At 55.4% G+C, this 24816-nt stretch overlaps 2 protein-coding genes across 5 annotated transcripts; one reads left to right on the forward strand and one right to left on the reverse strand.

Annotated features, from left to right (window-relative positions):
- LOC101394508 (galactoside 2-alpha-L-fucosyltransferase SEC1-like) lies at window positions 1-17095 on the reverse strand. Of its 4 annotated transcripts, none has more exons than XM_087421421.1 (5): window positions 16964-17095; window positions 15645-15736; window positions 12622-12739; window positions 8099-8210; window positions 1-2518 (listed from the first exon to the last, which is right to left on the reverse strand). In XM_087421421.1, the coding sequence occupies exons 3-5, from the start codon at window positions 12646-12648 to the stop codon at window positions 1494-1496; spliced, it is 1164 nt and encodes a 387-aa protein (XP_087277547.1). In that variant the 5' UTR covers window positions 12649-12739; window positions 15645-15736; window positions 16964-17095; the 3' UTR covers window positions 1-1493. The 4 variants fall into 4 exon arrangements, with proteins under 4 accessions (XP_087277547.1, XP_087277546.1, XP_087277548.1 ...); XM_087421420.1 differs by lacking the exon at window positions 16964-17095 and adding an exon at window positions 16725-16884; XM_087421422.1 differs by lacking the exon at window positions 16964-17095 and adding an exon at window positions 16640-16702.
- Window positions 10460-17201, forward strand: NTN5 (netrin 5). The gene is made up of 6 exons (XM_087421423.1): window positions 10460-11104; window positions 14062-14250; window positions 14572-14721; window positions 15091-15144; window positions 15361-15441; window positions 16782-17201. Exons 1-6 carry the CDS (start codon window positions 10474-10476, stop codon window positions 17144-17146), a joined length of 1470 nt encoding a protein of 489 aa, XP_087277549.1. The 5' UTR covers window positions 10460-10473; the 3' UTR covers window positions 17147-17201.
- The last annotated feature ends 7615 nt before the right edge of the window (window positions 17202-24816 follow it).

Genomic DNA, 24816 nt, shown 5'->3' on the forward strand with positions numbered 1-24816 from the left:
TCCTGCTTTCTTTAACACCCCCTCCCCTCAACCCTGCACCATGATGGCTCCATCAATGACTTTAGGCAGTAAATGGGGGCCCAAAATGGCCCTGGGGAGATACAGTATTATTATTCATTAATATAATTATATAATTATTAATACACCAAAGGAAAGGTGCTCAACCTCAGAAGTATACCAAGAAACGGGGGATTCAAATAAATAAGACACATGGAAAAGGTTTAAAACAGGAAAGAGATGTGATGGAAATGTTTTCTAAACCAGTGCACTTACATTCGGTGGGAATTTTAAATGAACATAAATGATTGTACGTTAAGTTTTTTTTAATATCCAAAAAGGAGTATTACTCCAATAAAAACAGTGGTATCTCCATACTTTAAAATACACTGAGGGGCTGGCCTGGTGGCATAGTGCTTAAGTTTACGTGCTCTGCTTCAGTGGCTCGGGGTTTGCAGGTTTGGATCCCGGGCACGGACCTATGCACCGCTTATCAAGCCACGCTGTGGCAGGCTCCCACAGAAAATAGAGGAAGATGGGCACAGATGATAGCCCAGGGCCAATCTTCCTCAGCAAAAAATAAAAATAAAATAAAATAATAAAATAAAATAAATAATAAATAAAATAAAATATAAAATAAAAAATAAAATAAAATACACCAAACACAAGAAAACCAGTACTGTAATCACTTAATCCAACCTTTGTCCATATTGGGGTTTCTGAGAGTGGCATGAGATCCTGAGGGCACAGGCACTGCCAAGGTGTGAGGTCATCTGGCCACACAGGTGACTGCTGACGTGGCTGTGTGCTGGTCTCTGCAGCCCCTTGGGGTCAGCCTGCTGCTTCTATGACTTGTGGACTCTGGGTGTCTTTGCTTCTGCAGGCCGAGGCCTGGTGTTGAGTCCCGCCTGAGTCCTGCCCTCAGTGTGAGGCCCTCCCACTCCCCACCCCCATTTTGGGGGCCTGCCCCTCTCCACCAAGGGTATCTCCCTGAGGTTCATCTTCTCAACTCCTGTTGACCCTCAACATTCTCTCATAATAAGGCCCCATTAAACCCAAAGCCTCAATTCTTAGCTGCCCAAAACGCCTAGCTCCCTTTTACTGAAGGGCAGGGATGGCTTCATGGCCAAACCCTCCCAGGAGGCAAGCGCAAATATTTGGACTCCATGCTCCTGGAGCTGCAAAGGAGAGGGCGAAAATACACTTTGGTCTTAGAGCAGTCCCAATGTTCAGGGCCAAGACTTACCAGGTGTTTCCAACGCACTAAATGAACTTGTGAGTTCTCACGAGGAGCTGCCAAGGGAAGTTCTGTATTACATTCATTTTTCAGGTGACACACTAAGGCACAGAGACGTTAAGTCACTTGTCTGAAGTCACCCAGCTAGGAAGCAGAGCAGCCTGGATTCAAACTTGGGTGTCTGATCCCGAGCCCATGCGCTGCACGCACCCCTCACACGACCTGTGGAGCCAAGGGCGAGGGAGGGACACGTGCAGGGCTAAGGGCTGTTGTCTCTGGCCTGCCCTAGGTTGGCGGCAATGCCCACCCACTCTGGCAGGAAGGCCGCTTGTGGCTTAAAGATCACGTGGAAGGGGGAGTCGGGCAGGGTGAAGTTGGCCAGGTAGACGGTGTCCCCACCCGCAAGGTAGGCGGCCCAGATCCCGAAGGTGCCCACGGTGATGATGGTGTGGTTGCACTGCGTGAGCAGCGCGAAGTCCTTGGCGGGCGAGCCCTGACGGCCGCTGCCTGCGAACACCACGTCCCTGAGGGAGCTGTTAATGTTCTGCCGGCACCAGGCCATGTCGTCGCTGGTGACCACGAAGACCGGGCTGCGGTAGCGGGCCCGGAACCAGTCCAGGGCCTGGCGCAGGTAGCCCCTGTCGGCCAGCACGCCCTTCCACACCCGCGGCATGACGTGGACGTAGTCCCCCCGGCGCACGTGGACCCCCACGAAGGTTGCCTGCCAGGCCCACTTGGCCTGCAGGGCCTGGAGGAACTTCTGGGCCTCCTGGCGCACGTGGTCGTGCAGGGTGAACTCCCGGAGGATCTCGTCTCGGAGGTGGTGGTAGAAGGTCCAGGAGCAGGGGTAGCCGGTGAGGCGCACGTACTCCCCGGGAATGTGGCGGTACTCCTCCTCCATCCAGTCGTTCAGGTGGTAGTTCCGCCACGGGATCTTGCTGGCCGTGGAGCCGTGCAGGACGGGGAGGGTGATCCTGAAGATGGGGGCGAGCATGCTGTGCATCTGGGCCGGGATGAAGGCCGGCCGCCCGTTCACCTTGGCCAGGGCGTACAGGGTGGCGTACTCGCCCATCTGGTTCCCCAGGCGGCCCTTGGAGTTGATAGTGAACATGCCCCCCTGTGGCAGGTCTCTGGGGCCCAGGACCACGCGGCCGGAGGAGGCCCAGGGGGTGGGCACCAGAGCCAGGCGCTGGTGGCAGTGGAAGATGGTGGACGCCATGAAGAGGACGAAGAGGAAGTAGACGGTGGAGAAGGAAGGGCAAGTGGTCCAGAATCTCATGGTGGCTGTGGGGAGGAGAGAGGATAAAGTCAGGAGGGATGGCTGGGGCCACCTGAGTCTCATTCCCTCACCCCCCCTCCAAATCATTCATTCATTCACTCACTCAACCCATCAAACCGAGTCTAGTGGCCTCCACGGTAGAGGTCCAAGAGCACAGACCCTTTCGGCCTGGGTCTGAATCCCAGCTCCACCCCTTAGCAGCGCTGTGTGACTTCAGTCAAGTTACTGCACCTCTCTGAAGCCGTCTCGTCGCCTGTTAAACAGGGATGAACATGTCGACCCACTGGAAAGTGCCAGTATTTGACTGTATTTTACCTACACAGACAGCCGTCTCATATGGTCCCATCTAACAGAACTACCTCATTGGTGCCTGAGAATAAAACGAGGTGACGTTTGAAGGACAGTGCCTAGCACACAGGCAGTGCTCTGTGTTGTAAAATAAACACTTCCAGAGTATTTGCTACATGAGTCCTCACTCCTGAGGAGCTCACAGTCTATTATGGTGTGGCAGGGCAGAGGTTTAGAGTACCGACTGAGGCCAGTGCAGGCTCTGCCTCCTGCTGGCTGGGCAGCGCAGTGCCCCACACTGATCTCCCTGGGCCTCAGTCTCCCCCTCCGTAAAATGGGGTTAACCAGAGCGCCTGCGTGAACCCCGCCTGACCTGCCATGCTAAGCGCTGTTACTGTTAGTGGGTGTGGTGGGCTCCAGCTGGCCACGATTCCTGGACAGGCCCTCCCTTGAATCTGGGCGGGCCCGTGACTGCCTTGGCCAATCAAATGAGGCAGAAGTGATGTCATACGGTCTCCAGACCAGGACTTAAAGGACCGGCAGTCCCACTTCCCGCCTCTGTAACATTCTCTGTCGGCTGCCGTATCAAGCTGTATAGTTTTAGCTTTTATATTTGTCTGTGATGACCTCTTTTTTTGTTAACTACTTTATTGAGATAATATTCAAATACCATACAATTCACCCACTTAAAGTGCACAATTCAGGGGCCCGCCTGGCGCGTGCTTCACTCCGGCAGCCCAGGGTTCACGGGTTCTGATCCCAGGCGTGGACCTACACACAGCTCATCAAAGCCATGCTGTGGCGGCACCCCACATGCAAAATAGAGGAAGATGGGCACAGATGTTAGCTCAGGGACCATCTTCCTCAAGCAAAAAGGGGAAGATTGGCAACGGATGCTAGCTCAGGGCCAATCTTCCTCACCAAAAAAAAAAAAAAAGCGTATAATTCAATGGCTTTTAGTATACTCACAGAGTTGGGCAACCATCACAATTAATTTTAGAAAATTTTTTTTTAATTTTATTTATTTATATTTATTTTTTTTCCCCCAAAGCCCCAGTAGATAGTTGTAGGCCATAGCTGCACATCCTTCTAGTTGCTGCATGTGGGACGCGGCCTCAGCATGGCCGGAGAAGCGGTGCATTGGTGCGCGCCCGGGATCCGAACCCGGGCCGCCAGCAACGGAGCGCGTGCACCCAACCGCTAAGCCACGGGGCCGGCCCTAGAAAATTTTTATCACCCCAAAAAGAAACCCTGCCCCCTCAGCCATCCCCCTGCCCATCTTCCCTTCCTCCCTCCGCCTGCCTCCAAGGAATCTACTTTCTGTCTCCACGGACTTTCCTACTCTGTATGTTTCATATAAATGGACTCATACAACACGTGGCTTTTTGTGTCTGGCTTCTTTCATTTAGTATGGTATTTCCAAGGCCCCTCCACGTTGTAGCACAGATCAGTATTTCACTGATTTCTTTTCATAGCCGACTAATATTCCGTGACACGGATATACCTTGTTTCATTGATCCGTTCATCAGCTGATAGACAGTTGGGTTGTGTCCACATTTTGGCTAGTATGAATGATGCTGCTACGAACACACGTGTACAAATCTCCGTGTGGCCCTAAGTCTCCATCTCCCTCGGGTACCAGGAGTGGAACGGCTGGGTCATATGATCACTGTTTCACGGTTTCGGGAGCCACAGACTGTTCTCCACAGCAGCTGCCTCACTCTACATTCCCTCCGGCAGCATCTGAGGGTTCGGGTGTCCCCGCATCCTCACCAGCACTCGCTACTGCCTGTCTGTTTGGTCACGGTGGCTGTGCAGCACTCTCACTGGGGAGCCCACACTCTAAACCACATCCACATCACCCCAGCTCCCGCCCTGACTCCACAGGCTCTGACTGGGCTCCAGGAGCCTCAGTTTCCCCGTCCTGTAATGGGAAGGATAAGCCCTTCTTCAGGGGTGGCTTCTTTTTGAGTCAGCCTCTCCTCCAGCTCTCACCTGGGCTCCTGGAAGCGGTCTCTCCCCACGTCTCCAGCGGGTCCTCACCTGCTTTCTCCCCCCCCTCCTTGTCCCCCTGACCAACCACCTGTGGTTTCCCTGTGGCCATTCCAGTGGCTACAGCCCAGGAGTCCCCCAGACCCCTGCAGAGGCACTGAATTTCGTGCCCCCCACTCTTCCTCATCTGGCTTCCGTCTCACCCCCTCCAGGCTCCCCATCTCTTCCTCCACTGGCCCCCTTAAATGTCGGGGTTCTGTGGGCCTTGCCTCAGCTCTTCTCCTCCTGTATTCCAGCGCCCCTGACTTTATTGATCTGACCTCTTTGGGAAATCTGAACACTCTTGGGCCCTCCATGATGTCTCACATTCAATGTGGGTCCCCAGCGAGCTCAGCTGGCTCTTACCCCATGAGGACTGAGTATGAGATTCGACTTCCTCCACTGAGGAGTACAAGAAATGCCTTGCTCACTGCTTAGCTTCCAAAGTGTGAATTAAATCTGCCCCTGAGCCCCTCTTCTCGTTGGTCTGGTGACAACTCTGTCACAACCCTTATCATGCCACCTGCCCAGCTCAGGTCCCGCCTGGGGTCCTTCACAGAGGAGGACTCAGGCTTCAGCCTCTAGCCAGTTCGCCGGCCCAGCCAGAGTCCCGGGCAGGTCCCAAAGCCCAGGCAGGCGACCTGAGCAGGGCCTGGAGCCTGGACTACTGAGAAGGAGAGACAGGCTCAGGACAAAGGTACCCACCACCCAGGGCCACCTCCATCAGAAGGGCCCGGCGCTGGGTTTAATGCTCTGCTCTCGTTGTCTAGAAATTCTCAAGAAATAGACACAAGGTGCCCCATGTTCTCCCTTTGCGCTGGGCTGTGCAAATCATGCCTGCAACCACCCTCCGTCCTAGGGTCTCAAGAGCTCCCTCTCCTGGCTTTTCGGCAGCCGACACAACTGAAAAGCCACGGAAAATAACGCAGCCAGGCTGATTGTTCTGCCGTTCCTGCCGTGGGCCAGGCACTGGTCCCAGCGCCTACTATCGTGGCCCACACTCCCTTATCAGCCAGTTTCCTAAAGATTGGTGGCAAACTCCAACCGGAACTGAACTCATTTGGGGACAAAATCTGGCCTGCACCAGATGTGCGGCTACTTGTACACTTTATTTATCTTAGCGTGGGATGCCTGTGTGTTTTGCCGCAGAAACAATAACGTTTGATTACTGGATGCTGCCCAGATCCCCACTGGAGGAGTTACATAATATCCGGTCTACACACCCCACGACGGTGCCAAAGTGTGGGTTCTGAACCACGTCTGGTCCAAAGGGTTTCAGACACAAGACTGTAGGCCTGTCTTCGCTCATTTAGTCCTCATGATCCCCCAAGAGGAAGGTGCATTTTTATGCCCATTTAATAGAGGACGAAACTAAGGCACAGAGAGGTTAAGCAACTTGCTTTAGGTCACACAGCTGGGAAAGACGTGGAGGCCGGATTTGAACCCAGGCAGTGTGGTTCAGGAATCTCAGTTAACTCGCCTGATTTTTCCTGAGGGAGAGTGCTCAGAAAAACACTCTCTGTCCAGTTACGTGGGGTGTGACCTGCCCCATCTTGTGGGGCCGCGGTTATTTCTGGGTCACCGAGGGAGGGATAAAAGATCTCTGGAAGCCCAGAGCCGTGGGTCCCACTCTGCTGAGCCCACCTCAGAGCTGTGCCCCTGGGAGGTACCACCTCCTCTCTGGGGCACTGTGAGGGTGAAGGTGCCCAGTACTTGAGGAAACCCCCCCAAAAAACTCTCCTTCCCAACTTGGAGAATTGTTTCCTCTCTGCTCTGGCTGCCCCTCCCCCTCCTCCCTCCCCGCAAGGCACCCCCAGGGGTGCTAATCGCCTCGGGCAGCTCAGGCTGTTAAGAACAAAAGTGAGGAAGCAAACTTCCCTCCAGGTAAAAGAAACTTCTGTCCCCGGGTGGGGAGGAAAATAAAGTAGATCTAACCTTCTTTCTGAACTTTCTGTGGCAGCAAAACTAGCCTTTGCACTGGCCATTCCCTCTGCCTGGGTCACTCCTGCCCCAGTGCCCGCGCGGCCTGCCCTCCCCTCCTTCAGGTCTCAGCCCGAACGTCCCCTCCAGACCCCGCCCCCATATCCACGTCCCTTCTTGCTTTGGCTCCAAAGCGCTTGTCACCATCCACCACTCTCTAGACCAGAATGACTTTTTCCCTTTTGGTGGTGATCTCTTCTCGCTCTCCAGCGTGAGCCTGACCAGGACGGGGTTTCCGTGCGTGCCGAGCGTCTGACACAGTTGGAGCTCACCTGGTACTTGCCGAGTGAGTTCATGCAGTGAATACTGCACCACGTCACCCTGTCACTCACCGCCCAGCCCCAGGTCGGATATGCCTTGCTCTGATTTGGGGGTGTCTCCGCCCCAATCCCTTTCTCTTGCAGCTAACTCCTCCTCACAGCTGACTTTCAAGGCCAATATCCTCGTCCTGGCTCCCTCGGGGCTGCCCCCCCCCGCCCCCACTTCAGGGCCATGGGGACCAGAATCACGACTGCCCTGGCTGAGCCCTTCCGCCCCAGGCAGGCTCTGGGCAGTGGGTCCCCAAGTCCCCGTCAGGATCGGCCCACGCTGTGCCACAATCACGGGGGGGTGTGGGGGGGAAACTCAAGGCCACAGCAGCAAATATGGTGCCCCATCCTCCCTAGGCCCTAGCTTTTCTCAGCGGGAAGTGACAGAAAACATTATTTTCCTAGTCAAAACCATTTGGTATGCAATCGAGTTGACAGCAATATTTGCATGAAAATTTCAAGACTGAGGCAGTGAGGCCTTGCAGGAAACTGGCCATGGGGAAGGCTGGGTGGAGCGCTGTCCCCCTCGGGGTCCCTGCTTTCTCCCTCCAGCCGCTGGAACCACTGAGGTCCGAGGCGTTCTCGTCTCCTCCACCTCCTTCCCACCATCTTAGAAAGCGGCCTAAGTATTCGGGTTTCCTGGGGGCTGGTCCGATCCTTCCAGAAACACCGATCTTTAGGGCTTAAAAGTGACTGACCTTAAGGCTCAGCTAACCCACAGCTGACAGAAGGTTCCAGAGGGGAGGGGCCGGCTTGGGGTCACGCAGCCAGAGGCTAACGTCCCAGCTCAGTGTGGGCGGCCCTGACCGCTGGCTGTCCGCCCAGCAGGTCAGCCCCTTCCCCGACTGCGGCCACCACACGGCAGGGCTGAGCCGCCCGCCGCCCGCCCATTGGGAGTCGGTGGGGCAGGGGCTGAGTGTGAGTGGAGCGGGACCCCAGACCCGGGAAGCCCATCCAGCTGCTGTCCCGTCCTCCTACCTGCCTTGAGCCTCCCGGGCCAGCCTGCGCGGGGCCGTCCGGCTGCGGGCCCCCCAGGGGCGACAACACTCAGGTCCCACAGAGTCCTGGGTGGCGCGGCTGGCAGGGGTCCCTGTGGGGAGAGCATGGCTGCGGTTGGCAAGGGGATTGGGGGGGGCGGGGGGAGCGGTGGTGGTGTTGGATTCTGCGGGCTCCGCTCTGAGCTCCCGCCCAGAACCTCCACTAGCCTGGGGCCTGAGCACAGCCACTCGGCACTCGCTCCTGGGAGCCCACGCCGGCACCAAGCTCCTGCGGGAGGGACGAGCACGCGAGCAACTAACTGCAGAGGAAGCTCTCTTCTTGGGCGCAGGTTTGGCCAAAGTCAGGGGCAAAGGGCGGGGTGTGCGCAAAAAAGCCCGGGAAAAGGAGCCTGGGTTCCAGATGGACCCCCACACCACCCAGGCACGGGGGCCTGACTATGGGTCTGGTGGGAGCACAGCCAGACTCTGCTCCTTAAAGGGGGCTCGGGGTGGGCTGCAGTTGCCAGAAGGGATAGGAGCCGGGGGCCGGACATCTGGGTTCCTCAGTGGGCAGAGGCTGGCTTCTGGACCCCCCAGGAACGCTGGAGGACTCACGGCCTGGTTGCCCAAGGTGCTAAAGACCAGACAGTGGTGGCTCCTGAGCCACCCAGGCAAGAGGAGAGGTGGGAGATGGGGATGGGGTCCTTAACAAGGCTGGTGCCGAGGGCCGGGGCAAATGCCTGCCCACAAGAACACAAAATGGCGCCAGGCTCCTTGGGAGGGGCGGAGGGCGATGCCCGTCATCTGGGGCTGGGGCAGGCGGTCTGCACAGGGCAACCAGCAGAGGACATAGGGGGCTGTGGAATCAGGCTGGGGGAGGAAGACACCCCACCCGCACCCCCAGTGCCTCACAGACTCCCAGCCCGGCTGCCAGGCCAGGTCCAGATTCAGAGCCGGGGGCCTGGGTAGTGGGGCCCAGAAAGGCCCCAGGGCCCCCCGACCTGAGCGAGTTCCTCATTAGGGGCTGCCGGCCCTGGAAGGGGAAAGTGGGGGGCAACTCAGCACCAAGTCCTTCCTAGCTCCTGCCATCCCAGGGGTCTGGACTTCTGACCCTTCCAGAGGCCCCGGCATCTGGCCCTGCCCTGCCCTGCCTCTCTGCTCCTTCGGCACCCACCACCCCCAACACCTGTTCCCCCATCTGCTCTGGGGACCTTAGGACGGGTGACGAATGGGGGGACTCTGATCCCCAGACCCTGAGGCCTAGGATGACAGGCCGGGGGCTGAGATTACCAGAGTCCTCAGAGATCCAAGCACAGGGTCCTCCCACCCGGAGTCCTAAGGCGGACCCAGGCCCCTGCCTTCCCGACCCCAGGGGGCTTCTGCCCCCACTTCCCTGTCCCAGAGCCACTCAGGCTTCCAGCCCTGAGGCGTCCGTCCTGTTCCTCAGCACAGTTCTCCAGGCTTTGCACCTGGGTGGGAAAGGGTTAAGGGTGGGGGAGGCTGGGGGTGGGTGGCAGGGCGGCTGGCTGTTTGGCGATAATCCCCCTCCGTGCCCCGGGTGTGGAGAACAAGGTTAGGGCCCCACGTGGGAAAGGGCCTCACTCTGATCCCGGTGGGCCGGGGCCTGGCCTCCTGCTTCTGATCCCCCGCCGGGCACCGGGCCTTGCCCTCTGCTCCCCTCCGGTCCTCTCCTTCCCTCCCTCCCTCCCCTCTCTGCTGGCCAGGCCCGGGCCTGCTGGGCTGTCTGCTCTCCTGCTCCCAGGTGTCTCTGAGCCTGACTGTCTGTCTGTCTGTCCTGGCCCCCAGGCTCCCTGGCACCCAGTCCCCCGAATCCCTGCGGACTCTGGGTGCCTGACCACTATCCTTCTGGGCCTCCTGTTCTCTCTCCTCGGGGCTCATTCTCTTTCTGCACCTAGGCCTGCACCTCCTCCTTTCCCTGTCTCTGCTGTCTGTGCCTCTATTCCTTTCTCTGTGTCTTTGTCTCCGAGTATCTGTCTCTAAGTCCCCCTCCTCTGCCCAGCCCTGCCCCCCCCTCCCATGCCCTCTCTCTCGGTTTCCCCATCTGCCCCCCAAGGCCCCTGCCCATCGACACTGACGGATAGCTCTGGGGTGTTAAGCTGCGGATTAGTTCAGGCAAAATTCTCAATTTTGCTTGCGTTCTTTCCCCTTTGGGTTATGTAAACAGTAATTCTCCCCAGATGGAACTATTTTCCTCGCTTAGAAGCAGCCGGGGAGGGGGCTTGGGCAGGGCTGGGGGTGGAATGCTGGGGTTCCTCAGGGAGCCTGGGGGAGCGGGTGGAGGCTGACCCATGAGGGCAGCCGGAGGCCCTCAGCCCGGCCCTCCTCTCCTCTCCAGGTACTGTCTCTGCTGGGACCATGCCTGTGACCTTTGCCCTCTTGCTCCTCCTGAGCCAGGCCACTGCGGACCCATGCTACCATCCGGGGGGCCGCCCCCGCTTCTGCCTCCCACCAGTGACTCAGCTGGCTGGCATGGCGGCCTCCTGTCCCCAGGCCTGTGCCCTCTCCCCAGGGGCGGACCTCGGTCCTCAGGCCACCTGTAATGGCAGCCTGACCCTGGCCCTGGGTGGCTCCTTCCTCCTGACGTCCGTCAGCCTGCGCTTCTGCACCCCAGGACCCCCAGCTCTGGTCCTGTCTGCTGCCTGGGCCACTGGAGGTCCCTGGAGATCGCTGTGGCGCAGACCTGCCTGGCCTGGGGCCTTGGGTGGCCCTGAGAAGGTGACCTTCCGCGCCCCACCGGGTCCTAAGGCCAGCGTGGTGGCCAGCCACCTCCGCATGGAGTTCGGGGGCCGGGCAGGGCTGGCGGCAGCTGGAGTGAGAGGCCGTTGCCAGTGCCACGGCCACGCAGCCCGCTGTGCCGCCCGCGCCCGGCCCCCCCGCTGCCGCTGCCGCCACCACACCACCGGCCCGGGGTGCGAGAGCTGCCGCCCATCCCACCGCGACTGGCCCTGGCGGCCCGCCACACCCTGGCACCCCCACCCTTGCCTGCGTGAGTCCTGGGCCCCCACTCCCGACCTCCCCCACCAACCCCTCGGCCCCATGACTCTCCAGCAGCCGGGCCCTCGTCCTTCAGAGGCAGGAAGCTCTCCTCCCTCCTCCCCAGAGCGCCTTGCTCCTTGCTTCTCTCCACACTGTCTCCAGCCCGGTCCCCTCTTCACCTCCCCCCTCCACCTGCCTGCCCCGCTTCTCTGCCCCCCAAGACTTCCAGCTGCCCAACTGCCCATTAGGGGCCTCCAGTCTCTCCCCGACACTCGATGGCGACACTCTGATGACATGAATAACATGTCCTGAGCACCCAGCCTGGCTCATTGCAGGCGCTTGGGTAATATTTAATGATGGTTTTAGGGGAACAGGCCAGCTGGACCTTTCCTGACTCATCAAATCAACCAGATGGGGGACATATTTATTCATTTAATACATAATTATCCATCCCCTACTATGTGCCAGGCAGGTATTGTCATGAGGCCCATTTCACAGATGAAGAGAGTGAGGCTAGAGATGGGAAGTCCCTTGTACAACGACACACAGTGAGTAAGTGGCAGAGCCAGAATGTGAGCTCAGGAAGCCAAGTTTTAGAGTCTCGGCTTGTCCCTGGCAAGTTCTTGTCAGGTGCTGTCATACTAGGTGCTCTAGGGCGACAGACAGGAGCACGGCCATGACAGCCAGCTATGACAAACTGCCTGGGCGCAAATCCCAGCTCCTCTGGTTAATGGCTGTGTGACCTGAGGCAAGTGACTTAACCTCTCTGTGCCTCTATCTCCTCATCTGTAAAGTGGGGATAGTACAGCATTTCCTTTACAGGCTGTAGTGAAAATTCAGACTTAATATACATAAAGTCCTTAAAATAAAGCCTAGTATGGTACCTGGCACAAAGGAAGAGCTTCCTGAACACCTGCCAAAGTTACCATTCCCCAGATGAGGAAGATGAGGCCTGAGCGGATGTGTCACTTGCCCGAAGTCTCACTGCCAGCAAGGGACAGCACTGGGACTAGGCCCCTTCCTAGATGCTGGGCCATCCACTGGGCTATCCAGCTGGACCAGCCCTCCCCCAGCCCCGCTCAATGCCCTCTCCCCCTCCACGGGCCTTTCAGAGTCTGGGCCCTTCCCCATCCCTCTGGCAGCCCCTCCTCAGAGACAGCCCAATTCTCTCACCTCCAGCCTGCAGCCCTTGCTAGAGGCTGAGTGTGTTACCAGGCCCAGGGAGGTAACTCCACTCCACCGACAGACACACACACACATACTCGAGTTCCCTGGGCCTCCCTCTCTCCACCTCCCATGTCCTCCGTCTGCCCCTCCCTGTCTATTTCCTCCTGCAGTGTCATATGGACTAATTTACAGATCATCGCACTGTCCTCGGCTCCCCACTCTCCTCATCCCCACTGGGGTCTTCCCAAGAGGCCACCATCCTCCCTGGCCCCCTGCCCCCACCACCTCAGGGCATCTGTTCCTTGGTCCATTCCCGCCAGCCAAATCTGATGGCCTCAGAGGGGAGTGAGGGAGACTCACGTGGCCTGAGAGTGGTGCGGGGTTCATCCTGGGCCTGGACAGAGGCTGGGAGCTGGGGAGGCCGTCCCTCTGAGGATCACCACATCCCCCAGGCTGAGCTTGGCACTGCGCTCTGAACCTGGGTGAGAGACAGACAATGCTGTGATGGAGAAGGGTCTGGGCAGACAGGGAGAGACTAACTCCTGTGATGAATCTGCAGGCTTCACCTACATGGTGGTCTGGATCCCTCCCGCATCCGAGTTTTCCAGAGGGGAGTGAGGTGGAGTGATCACTCAGGTCACGGACTCTACCCACTGATAATCTGAATGGCACTGTCACCTCTAATGCCCACAAAACCCTGGAAAGAGGGACTGAGATCCCCACTGGACAGAGGAAACCAAGGCTCAGAGAGCGGGAGGCACTTTCCCAAGAACACACAACTGTCTCAGCTCCCTGATGTTCCCACTACCCTCTGGGCCCTGGGGACCTGTCGGTCCAGGCCTCTCAACTTCTTGGAGCCAGAAACTCCTTAAATCTCTCCAAAGAGTGGTCCATGAACACCTGCATCAGCATCTCACCCTGGGATGCTTGCTAGAAACACAGCAGAGGGCCTGGGGTGGGCGCTGGAATCTGTTCTTTTTAAACTTTTCCCCGCTAAATGTGATAAGTAGTAAGGTTTGAAAGCCACTGCCTTAGAAAACCTGATCAGTGCTCCCCGGGAAAACGTACACACTCAGTAATCCTCATGTGAGCTGTGTGAGAAGCCCTGAAGTGTGGCTGCTAAGAGCCCAGACTCTGGAGCCAAAAGGCCTGGGGTCCAATCCTGCCTCTGACCACCCCTTAGCTGTAATACCTTGGGCAGGTGACTTCACCTCTCTGTGCCTCGGTGTTCACATCTGTAAGATGGGGGTGATGATAGTACTGGCCTCAGGGAGCTGCTATGAGGATGAAACACGCCACTCAGCACAGGGCACCTGGCACGTGGGAGCTCTAAACAGCAGGTGCACACTCTGTGTCAGACCCCGGGTTAAGCACTTTATACCTATTTGGCTTCATTTAAACTTCATGCAGTAGACACTAAAAATGTTATCTGACAGCAAAGGAAGCTGAGCTACAGGAAGGAGAAGTCACGTGTCCAAGGAACACGGTGGACACGTGCACGCGGGGCTCTGACTCCACGGCCCACGCCCGGAGCTGCCACTCTTCTTTAAGCCCCCCGATTTCACACGGACAACAGGAGGTTCACCAGTCCCCTCAGGCTTACCCAGCTCCAGTCCAGTGCACCCATTTTAAAGATGAGAATGAAGAGGTTCGGGGACCCAGGCTGACCCAGGGACCTGCAGGCAGTCTCTTACATTGTACCCACACTTTATTTCCTCTCCTGAGGGCAGTGGGGAGAAAGCTGGGGACGGGGCACAGACAGCCCAGGCCTGACGCGCCCCTGCTCCATCTTGCTCCTAGCCTGCTCCTGCAACCAGCACGCCCGACGCTGCAGGTTCAACTCCGAGCTGTTCAGGCTATCGGGTGGCCGGAGTGGGGGTGTCTGTGAGCGGTGCCGCCACCACACAGCTGGGCGGCACTGCCACTACTGCCAGCCAGGGTTCTGGAGGGACCCCAGCCAGCCCATCACCAGCCGCAAGGCCTGCAGGGGTGAGTAGAGCCTAGAACTCAGCCCAGGAGGAAAGGAGGCAGGACTGGACCCCTGGGTCTGGGGGAGGAGGGGCTGGGGGCCGGACCCCTGGGTCTGGGGGAGGAGGGGCTGGGGGCCCGACCCCTGGGTCTGGGGGAAGAGGGGCTGGAGCCTTGGACTCCTGGGTCTGGGAGAAGAGGGGCTGGGGGCCTGGACTCCTGGGTCTGAGGGAGGAGGGGCTGGGGGCCTGGACTCCCGGGTCTGAGACAGGATGGGTCTGGGGACTTGGGAGGGAGCATCTAGGGCTCAGACACCCCACATCCCCAACTCCTCTCATGTAGCCTGCCAGTGCCACCCTATTGGGGCGACTGGTGGCACCTGCAACCACACCAGCGGGCAGTGCTCCTGCAAGTTAGGGGTCACCGGCTTGACATGCAACCGCTGCGGTCCTGGCTACCAGCAGAGCCACTCCCCCAGGATGCCCTGTCAGCGTGAGTCCTGAGGGGCAGGGCCATAAGTCCTAAGTGGGGCGGCGGGGAGACATCCCAGATCTCCAGTGGGCAAGTGTGTTGAGGGCTGGGTCCCTGGGAGATGGGAGCTAGAGGCTGGAGGCTGGACTCTGGGTCCTTGGGGAGGTGGGGACTCAAATTCCAGTCTCCTCGGTCTTGGGGAGGAAGAGGCTGGGAGCCTGGACTCCTGGGTCTGAGGGAAAAAGGGGCTAGGGACCAGGACCCAGCTCCTGGGGGAGGAGGATGCTTGCCCTCTTGGGCCTTAAGAGAATAGATACTTGGGGTCTGGATGCCTGTATTCCTCAGGGGCTGGGCAGACTAAGGTTAAATTTCTCCTTTGGTCTCTCACAGGAATTCCAGAGGCAACAACCACCCTTTCTACGACCCCTGGTGCTCACAGCTCCGGTAAGACAGGCTGGTGTGGAGATCCCTGGCAGCAAGAGGGACCGGGGATGGGCTGATCGGACCCCCAGGTGGGGGTACAGCGGTAGCCCATTGAGCCCTGTCTCAAGGGTTTGGGCACCCCAGCTGTCCATCAAGATGGAATGCGGGGATGGGCAGGGGCAGACTGCTGTGGTCCAGGCCTCGGGAGCCCACTGCAGACAGCCTGACCCTCCCCAGACCCTCAGTGTCAAAACTACTGCAATATCTCGGACACCAGGGTACACATGAGCCTTCGGAGGTACTGCCAGCAGGACTACGGTGAGTGCTGGGGAGAAAGGGGGCCAGCCGCCTCACAGGTGTTCCAATGATTGCCTCCGAGCCACCCCCTTCTCCGGCCTTCAGTGTTCACATCTGAAATGGGAAGGTGTCCTGGGCTCTCAAGGGCCCTTCCTGATCTAGGACCTAAAGGGACAGAAGACAAGGGTGGCGGGAAGGGGCCACGGAGAGGGGGTGTTCGCTACCTTTCTATGTCTCCTCTTCCCTCATGTTCTTGGCCTGGCAGAGTTCCACCATCTCCTTCAGCCCGACATCTCTGAGGGAGGGAAGTGGCCTCCTGGGGATGGAAGGAGAAAGGGGAGCTGGTTGAATGGAATGGGCTCTTGCCCTACTTTGGTACCTTAGACCCTCTATGCCTCCGTTTGGAGTCCCAGATATCTGAGCCTTAGCCCCACTCCCACAGAGACTCACCCCACAGTTCCCTAATCCGTCAGTCCACACCAGCCCCATGACCCCAGGGCCTAGGTAACTCAACTCCCTTAGACACTCAGGAATTCAGTTCAGCCCAGCCCAGGAGTCCAGACCAACTTGTTACTTCCCTCAAAGGTAAAGGACCCCAGAGCTCTCCTCCCTGAGGATCACCATCTGGTCACTAGTGTCCTCAGACTTCCAAGGTGGAGCCTTCTTCTCCCCACCACCCACAGAGATCTTCCGCCCCACAGACCCAGCTTGCTAGCCAGAGTCCTGCCCCCAACACATCTCACCTCACCTCCCTCGGAAAGTACACTTCTCTGAATCACCACTAGTATGACTTCAACCCTCAGGTGCCAGGGACAGATCTCCTTCTAGCCCCCAGATTCATCCCAGAGCCCCTCCCCGAGCAATACCCCCCTTTTCCAAGGGCTCTGATCCTCACACCTTCTGACCCCACTGCATTAGGGACCCTGGACCTGCGTCTTCTGCCGTATTCCCAGTCCCACCCACCGTAAGGTCCCCCTAGGCCCCTCCCACCTTTCCGCTGTTCCAAATTGACCCCCAAAGCCCCCCACCTGGCATATCTCAGGCTACTGGGTTCCTCTCCCTGTCTGGCCTCGCCTCCTCCGGAGTAGCCCCACCCTTCCCAATCATAATGCTGGAACCGCACGTCATGCTCCACAAGCCTTGCCCTCCTTGCCTTGACCATGTCTCCGGCAGGAGGCCCCACCCCGCACGACACACGGGCAGACCCCAGACCTCTCACCCTCAAAGGTTCAAGGTCTCCTTCCTGACGCGATCCTGGAAGCCCACCCCCACCTGGTTCCGGGCCCCTCCCCACCAAGACTGACCCCATGGGACCCCGGAGGTCCCCCACCGCCCAGGCCTGACATCTCCCCTCCCCGCAGTTCTCCGCGCGCAGGTGCTGGCGTCCGAGGGGGCGGGCCCGGCGTGGCAGCGGCTGGCGGTGCGCGTGCTGGCCGTGTACAAGCAGCGGGCGCGGCCCGTGCGCCGCGGCGGCCAGGATGCCTGGGTGCCCGGCGCCGACCTGGCCTGCGGCTGCTTGCGCCTCCGGCCCGGCACCGACTACCTGCTGCTGGGCAGCGCGGCCGGCGGCCCCGACCCCGCGCGCCTCGTCCTCGACCGCCACGGCCTCGCGCTGCCCTGGAGGCCGCGCTGGGCCCGGCCGCTGCGGCGGCTGCAGCAGGAGGAGCGCGCCGGCGGCTGCCGCGGCCTGCGGCCTCCGACCCCGAGCCCCGGGCCGGACCACTAGCGCCGCAGATCGGCGGCCGCGAACGCCAACCAAGGAACTGGGAAGCGACCTGGAGCGAAGCCTTACGCCTCGAAGGTGCGTCCCTTAGCGAGCCAATCAGACGCTGCGGAGCCTCTGACGTCACTGCGCGGGCGCCAGCGCCGGGCAGGCACGAGGGACGTTTAACCCAAAGTGGCAAACTGCAAGGAGGACTTCTGGTCTCTGGCTAGGGCATTTGTCCTGTGACCTCTGCAGCTGGTTCCCTCAATAAAGTCTTAAGACTTTGGGAATTTCGTCTACAAACCCCCTGATCTGTGCTGGGAGGGTCTCTGGGGGGCAGATGAAGAAGGTCCTGAGTAAATCTGGGGAGCTGAAATGTGGCTACGCTCCCTGACAGAACAGCCAATCCAATGAAAGAGCTCGTCTGACGTCACTGGGTGCTAGTCAGATTTGTGTTACCTGACGATTGGCCAAAAGCCAGTGGGAAGGGAGGGTGGCTAGAAAAGGCGGGAAATACGCCAAAGGAAAGGACAGCAGTGCCGGCTTTCCAGAAAGTTCCACATTTAGGAACTTTCTGTTCCTGATGGGCCCCAGGATGGTCTCTGAGAAAGGAATAAAGGGACTTTGAGTGAATATCTGAAGAGGGTTCTGACAGGTTTATCTGGTCTTGAAGCACACACAGCCTAAATCCTTTCCTGAGAGAATAGCCAATTGGGAGCCACAGAGTCGTATGACATCACTTGGTGCTAAGCAGAATTCTATCCCCACCCAATAGTTGGGTACCTCCAAGCGAGGAGGGTGGGGCTAAGAACGCAGGAAGCAGCTATGGCATGGAAGGTTGTCATGGCCTAGAACTTTCCTTGCCACCTGACCTCTGCCCCCTCCACCCACTATCAACATCACAATTTCAAATTTGAGTGACTTTTGCAGGAGAGTCACTGAGGGAGTACTTTGAGGGCATCTCACAGGAAGGGATAGGACTTAAGGTCCATCTGGGCCTAGACAGTAACCCTGTTCTTTCCTGAGAGAAAAGTGGGCCTCTCAGCCAATGGGGAGTCAGCATGGGCCATGATGTCACAGGGTACTAGGCAGAGAATGAAGCCCTCCAACAAACATTTTGGGTATGCTCCTGATGAGATTAAAAAAGGCAGGAAATAGCCTCCAAGAGGTGACTGACCCCAAACTGCCAATAATATCCTATAACTGGAGAAGCTTGCCTTTGGCCTCCAGCTGGGAGCGGGGTGGGGGCATCTCAGAAGCAGGAGTTAGGAGTCTTCAAGGGATTTTCTAAGAAAAGTTCTCTGTTCCAGCAAAACTCTGTATTCCTTATCTTTGCCCTTTTCATCCTCTCTTGAAGCCAATTCACTTGGGCATTCACCTCACCACGCCACGCTCACATCCAGTCCATCAGAAAATCTTGTACACTCCACCTACTAAATGTGATCATATCTCAACCATTTTTACCATCTCCACTGCTACCACCTTGGTCCAGGCCACCACCACCATCGGATTATCATAATAGTCTCCACACTGGTCTCCCCACTACCCCCCTAGAGTCTTCTTCACATAGAAGTCAGGATGATGGCTTGAAAACCCAAGTTAGATCATGCTACTACTGTGCTCAGAGCTCTTGAATGGCTTCCCATCTCTCAGAATAAAATCCAAAGTCCCTGCCCTGCTCTACAAGGCCCACAGGATCTACCTGAGCCCACCACATCACTGATCTCACCTCCTACAACCCCCCTTCATTCACACCTCTGCAGCCACACTGGCTTCCTTCCTGTTCCTTTAAAAACCAAGCACGGGGCCGGCCCCGTGGCTTAGCCGTTAAGTGCGCGTGCTCCGCTACTGGTGGGCCGGGTTCGGATCCCGGGCACGCACCACACACCGATTCTCCAGCCATGCTGAGGCCATGTCCCACATACAGCAACTAGAAGGATGTGCAACTATGACTTACAACTATCTACTGGGGCTTTGGGGAAAAAAAAAAAGGAGGAGGATTGGCAATAGATGTTAGCTCAGAGCCGGTCTTCCTCAGCAAAATGAGGAGGATTAGCACAGATGTTAGCTCAGGGCTGATCTTCCTCACACAAAAATAAAAAAAATAAAAACCAAGCATGCTCTGCTTTAGCGCCTTTGCACTGGCTGTTCCCTCTTCCTGGGACGCACTTCCTCAGATAACAGCAAGCTAGTTCTCATACTTCCTTGAGACCTTCCATTTCAGTAGTCAGGTTAGGCTAGCTCTATTGGCCTGACACAATGAAAGTTGGTTCTTGTTTATGTACGTGTCCCGTGCTTTCCCACACAGTCGTTCAAGAGTCCAGGCTGAGAGGCATCCACCATCTTGTCATGGCGCCAACTGCAACCCAGGGCATCCTTGATCAATGTGGCAGGGAGAGGGAGAGCGCACTGAATGGTCCCCCACAAGAAATAAATGCTTTGGCCCAGGAACGATTCTGGCCCTTCCACTCACAGCTCATGGGTCAAGACCCATGTGAGCAAGGGTCCACCCAATTGCGTGAAGGTGAAGAAGCAGAATTCTATTATGTGCCCAGAAAGAGATAAGAACCAGTGTATTAATTTTCTATTGCTGCCATAACAAATTATCACAAACTCAGCAGCTGAAACAACACAAATTTATTACCTCACTGTTCTATAGGTCAAAAGCCTGACACAGGTTTTACTGGGCTAAAATCAAGGTGTCAGCAAGGCTGCATTCTTTCTGGAACATCTAGAGGAGAATATGTTTCATTTTCATTCCCATCTTCTAGAGGCTGCCCACATTCATTGGTCCATGGCCCCTTTCTCCATCTTCAAAGCCAGCAATGGCAGGTTGAGTCTCTTTCACTCTTTAAATTTCTCCTGCCTCTTCTTCTGTCCTCATGTCTTTTTCTCCTCAGAGTTGGGAAAGGTTCTCTGCTTTTAAAGACCCATGTGATTAGATGGGGCTCACCCAGATAATCCAGAATAATCTTCCCATCTCAAGGTCCTTAACCTTAATCACAACTGCAAAGTACCTTTTGCCATGTACAGTAACATATTCACTGGTTCCAAGAATTGACCAAAGAGTGTGGACATCTTTGGGGGCCATTATTCTGCCTACCACAACCGGATATGAGTGAGCACTAGAATTTTCCACCACGTGGTTCTGCTCAAATTTCACAGCATCAGAGGGAACTTCCCCAATGACCCTAATTAAATAGCAGCTCCTTCCAATCATTCTGTAATTGAGGGCATAAATTAAAGAAAAAAATATATATATCACACCCTTGTGTAACAATATTCTTTTTCTCCAAGTAACAAGCAGATGCAGTGCCATTGGAAAAGCAAAAATTGATAAGTAGATCTTTCCATGAAATGGTGTGCATAATATCTTTTTCTTCTTAGTTTCTATATATAAAGGAAAAAGTTTTCTTTTTTTTTTTTTTTTTGTCTGTGTGTGTGTGTGTGAGGAAGATTAGCCCTGAGCTAACATCCGATGCCAATCCTCCTCTTTTTTGCTGAGGAAGATTAGCCATGGGCTAACATCCATGCCCATCTTCCTCTACTTTATATGGGATGCCACCACAGTGTGGCTTGACAAGCAGTGCGCTGGTCCACGCCCGGGATCCGGACCTGCAAACCCTGGGCCGCTGAAGCGGAGCTCATGAACTTAACCACTATGCCCCCCGGCCAGCCCCCTAAAGGAAAAAGTTTAAAAAAAAAAAAAAACGAAAAAGAAAATCAGGGAGACTTCATCACCTTTCGGATAACATCTTTCTTACTTTTAATCTGAGACTCTTAGAGAGCATTTCAAGCTAAGATATTTAGAAAGATGTCAGAGACATTACATTTGGCTTGGATAAATCTAGTGGTATATTAAAATTAAACACTGGTCTTGAGTCTGTAATTCAAAAAAAAATCATCCTCATTCCTTTGTCCTGCTTTATTTTTCTTTTTAGTGCTTACCACCACCTGACATATTAAATATTTGTCTTTGTGTCTACTATTTCCGTCTCTTCAACGAAAACGTGAGCTCCATGGGAGCAAGGACTTTGAGTTGTTCATGGCTGTATCACCTGCATCTAGAAAAGTACATGACAAATAGTATATGCTCCATAAATACTTGTTGAAAAACTATCAATAAATGGCCTAACTGTGCCTCAACTAAACCTGGAGTCATGCCTCAAGCATCTGTATTATCAGGAGTCATAGAGAACCCCAAAGAGCAGTGGCTTAAACAAGATAGAAGTGTATTTCTCTCCAGCATAAAAGACGTCTGGAGATAGTCAAGCCACCAGGAACCTTCTAGCTTCCTCCCTACCATCCTTAGAATGGTCCTTGTTCTCGTGGTCCAAGATGGCAGCTAGTGCTCCGGTCATCGTGTATATATCCATGCAGCAAAAAGAAGAGGAAGCAAAAAGAAAAGGCCAAAAGCCCCCCACAGCTGATTATAAGGATGTTTTTACACAATCCCTGTTTTTATCTCATTGGCCAGAATTGAGTGATATGACCACACCTAGCTGCAAGAGAGGGTGGAAATATACCCTTTAATGCTGGGCTGTCTTGCTTCCAGCTAAACAGGGTGTTTTGATATCAAGGAAAGAAAAAAGAAGGGATAGTTGGGAAAATTAGCCGACCGGGCTTGATGCCAACCCTCAGCCAATCAGAAATCAAAATGTGCTATGACATCATGAGGTGCTAGGCAGAGCAGTCTTTAGGCATTTCCGGGAAAAGAGGCTGAGATTGGGAGTAGCTGGATGGATGTATGGCATGACATTCCCTCCCACCTTCCGCTGCCCTGACAGAGGCCCTAGGACATAATAGGTACTCAATAAATGTCTGCTGAATAATGGGCGGATCCTATTATTATCCCCATTATATAGATGAAGAAGTTAAGGCTCCTGGGGGGACTCCAGCTTGATATGCGGGCAGAGATTCAAACCCAGATGTGTTTGGCTTTGGCCAGAATTCTTTACCACCTCTTCAATAAAGAAATTTGCTCCGAGAGGCAAGGCATCTTAGCAACCGTCACACAGCAAGTAGCTGGCATTCAAAACTCAGTTCTCTAGAGCTGAGCTGTCCAATACTGTAGGCACTAGCCACATTGGGCTATTTAAATTTAAATTAATTGCAATGAAATAAAATTTAAGATTCACTTCCTCGGTCACCTTAGCCACATTTCAAGTGGTTGGTGGCTACCATATTGGACAGAGCAGATAGAGAACATTTCCACCATCACAGAAAATTCTATCGGATGGCACCACTCCAGAGACCATGTTCATGAAGAGCATGGACTCTGGAGCCAGACTGTCTGGGTTCAAATCCCTCTCTGTCCCTGAGTTTTCTCATCTGAAAAATGGGGATAATGTCAATAATAGCAAGTAACCCACAGGGCATATTACAAGGATTAAATGAGTTAATATGTGCATGTAATGGGCTTAGAACGCGCTTGGCAGAGTAAGAGCCATTTGAGTTAGTTTGTTATTATTTAAGTGCCCGTTGGCCACACTTCCCCAGGAGAGGAGAGCCCGGGAGGCGAGAACACAGAGCAGGAGTTTGCTGGGCTCCCCAAGAGAGTGGGAGTTGAGAGCAAGGAGAGAGGGGTGAGGAGACCAGGAGAGACTGTGGGAACCACCCAGGCCTAGAGATTCCCGGCCCTGCTGCCTCCCACTCAGGGGCTGGGGAGGTAGGAGATGAAAGTGAGGAGCGGGGCAAGCCCCATATGTTTCTTATGACCCTAACTTTGTTCCCAGCCCCCGAGACTAATAGGCATGAAATCCACATCTGGGACCCCCCTCCCAGCCTGGCCATTCCCTCCGCCTCCGGGCACCAAGCCCAGTCCGTCTGTGCGCTACAATGGAAGTGGCACAGGTGGCTTCCAGAGCTCAGAGGAGGCCCCTGCCCACCTGGCTTCCTGGTAGAGCAGACTCCTGAAGGGCACAGGAGTTTGAGTAGGAATTTGCCCAGCAGAGAAGGGGGTAAAAGAACCCCACTTACAGGCAACCATTTGTGCAAAGGTCTGAAGGCCAGGGGGCCTGGTGTGGTAAGAGAAGAGAGACAAGGCTGGAGACTGCTATTACTATCAGTATTATTATTTTTATTCCTGCTGTCTTCTTTTGTCTTGCCTCTTTTCTGTCTCCATAGCTCCCTCTGCCTTCAAGTCTCTCCTCTCTCTCTCTCTCTCTCAACACATTTCGGCGTTTTTGGATGTCTCACCGACCTCTAAGTCTCACGGGCCTTTAAGAGTCTGTCTCTCTCCATTGCTCTGTCTCTTTCTTCCTCTCCCCACCTGTGATGGTTTAAAATAAGCCCCCAAATTCTTTGATACTCTTCCCTTCAAGAGGAGGAGCCTAATTTCTTTCCCTTTGAGTAGTGATTCACTTCTGACAAATAGAATAAAGCGGGAGTGATGGTGTGGGACTTTGGAGATGAGGTCATACGAGATACTGCTCCCTTTCCCTCTTCAATGACTCGCTCTGGGGGAAGCCAGGGGCCACGTTGTGAGGACACTCAAGCAGCCCTATGGAGAGGCCCAGGTGGTGAGGAGCTGGGGCCTCCTGCCATCAGCTATGTAGGTGAGCTTGGAAGTCATCGTCCAGCCCCAGTCAAGCCTTCGGATGACTGCAGCCCTGGCCCACAGCTTCCTGCACCCTCAGGAGAGACCCTGAGGTCTCTGTTGAGATCTGAGCCAGAGCTACCAGCTAAGCTGCTCCAAAATTCCTAACCCTCAGAAACTGTGAGACAATAAATGCTGCATTAAGCCACTAAGTTTTAGGGTAATTTCTTATGCAGCAATGGACAATGAACACACACCTTTCTTTCTTGTTTTCTCTGTCTCTCTCCATTTCTGACTCTCTCTGGCGTCTCTGTCTCCCTCCCTCTTTGGTCCTTGAATGTCCATTTCCAATTGTCTATCTCTGAATGCCTCTGTCTTTCTGACTCCTCTCTCTTTATGTCAGCTTGGTCTGTTTCTGGGTCTCTCTGTCTCTGTCCATCTGTTCTCTGCGTTGATCTCTCTTTCTCTGCACCAGTGTCTCTATTTATAAATATGTGTGTGTGCCTGCCTCTTTCTCTGTCTCCTGGTCTCTCTGTCCCTAGCTCTCGGGGTGTGTGTTTCCATGTCTTTCTGTTTCTCCTTAGCGTTTGCTGTGTCTCTCTCTCTTTGAGTCTCTTTTTCAGGGCTGGCCCGGTGGCACAAGCGGTTAAGTGTGCGCGCTCCCCTGTGGCAGCCTGGGGTTCGGTGGTCCGGATCCCGGGCGCGCACCGATGCACTGCTTGGCAAGCCATGCTGTGGCGGCGTCGCATATAAAGTGGAGGAAGATGGGCATGGATGTTAGCCCAGGGCCAGTCTTCCTCAGCAAAAAAAAAAAGAGTCTCTTTTTCTGTTTCTGTGTCTCCGCATCCACCTCCTGCCTGGTCTTGTTCTTCCTTCTGTAACCTGCTGTGTGAGTCTCTGTCTCTGGGTCTCTCTGCTTCTATCTCTAAGTGTGTGTCTCTGTATCTCTTTCTCTGCCTCTATCTGTATCTCTCTCATTCTCTATCTCTTTTCCCCTCTTTCTCGCTGTATCTCTCTCTCTGTCTCTACTGTGTGTGTATTACTTTCTGTATATCTTTCATTCAGAGTGTGTGTGTGTGTGTGTGTGTGTGTGTGTGTGTGTCTATCTGTCTGTCTGTCTGTCTCTCCGTCCCTCCTGCTCGGCCACCCACCC

The sequence above is a fragment of the Ceratotherium simum genome, chromosome 33 (genome assembly GCF_057802395.1).
Source record: "Ceratotherium simum simum isolate JZ-2026a chromosome 33, ASM5780239v1, whole genome shotgun sequence".
Taxonomy (NCBI): Eukaryota; Metazoa; Chordata; class Mammalia; order Perissodactyla; family Rhinocerotidae; genus Ceratotherium; species Ceratotherium simum.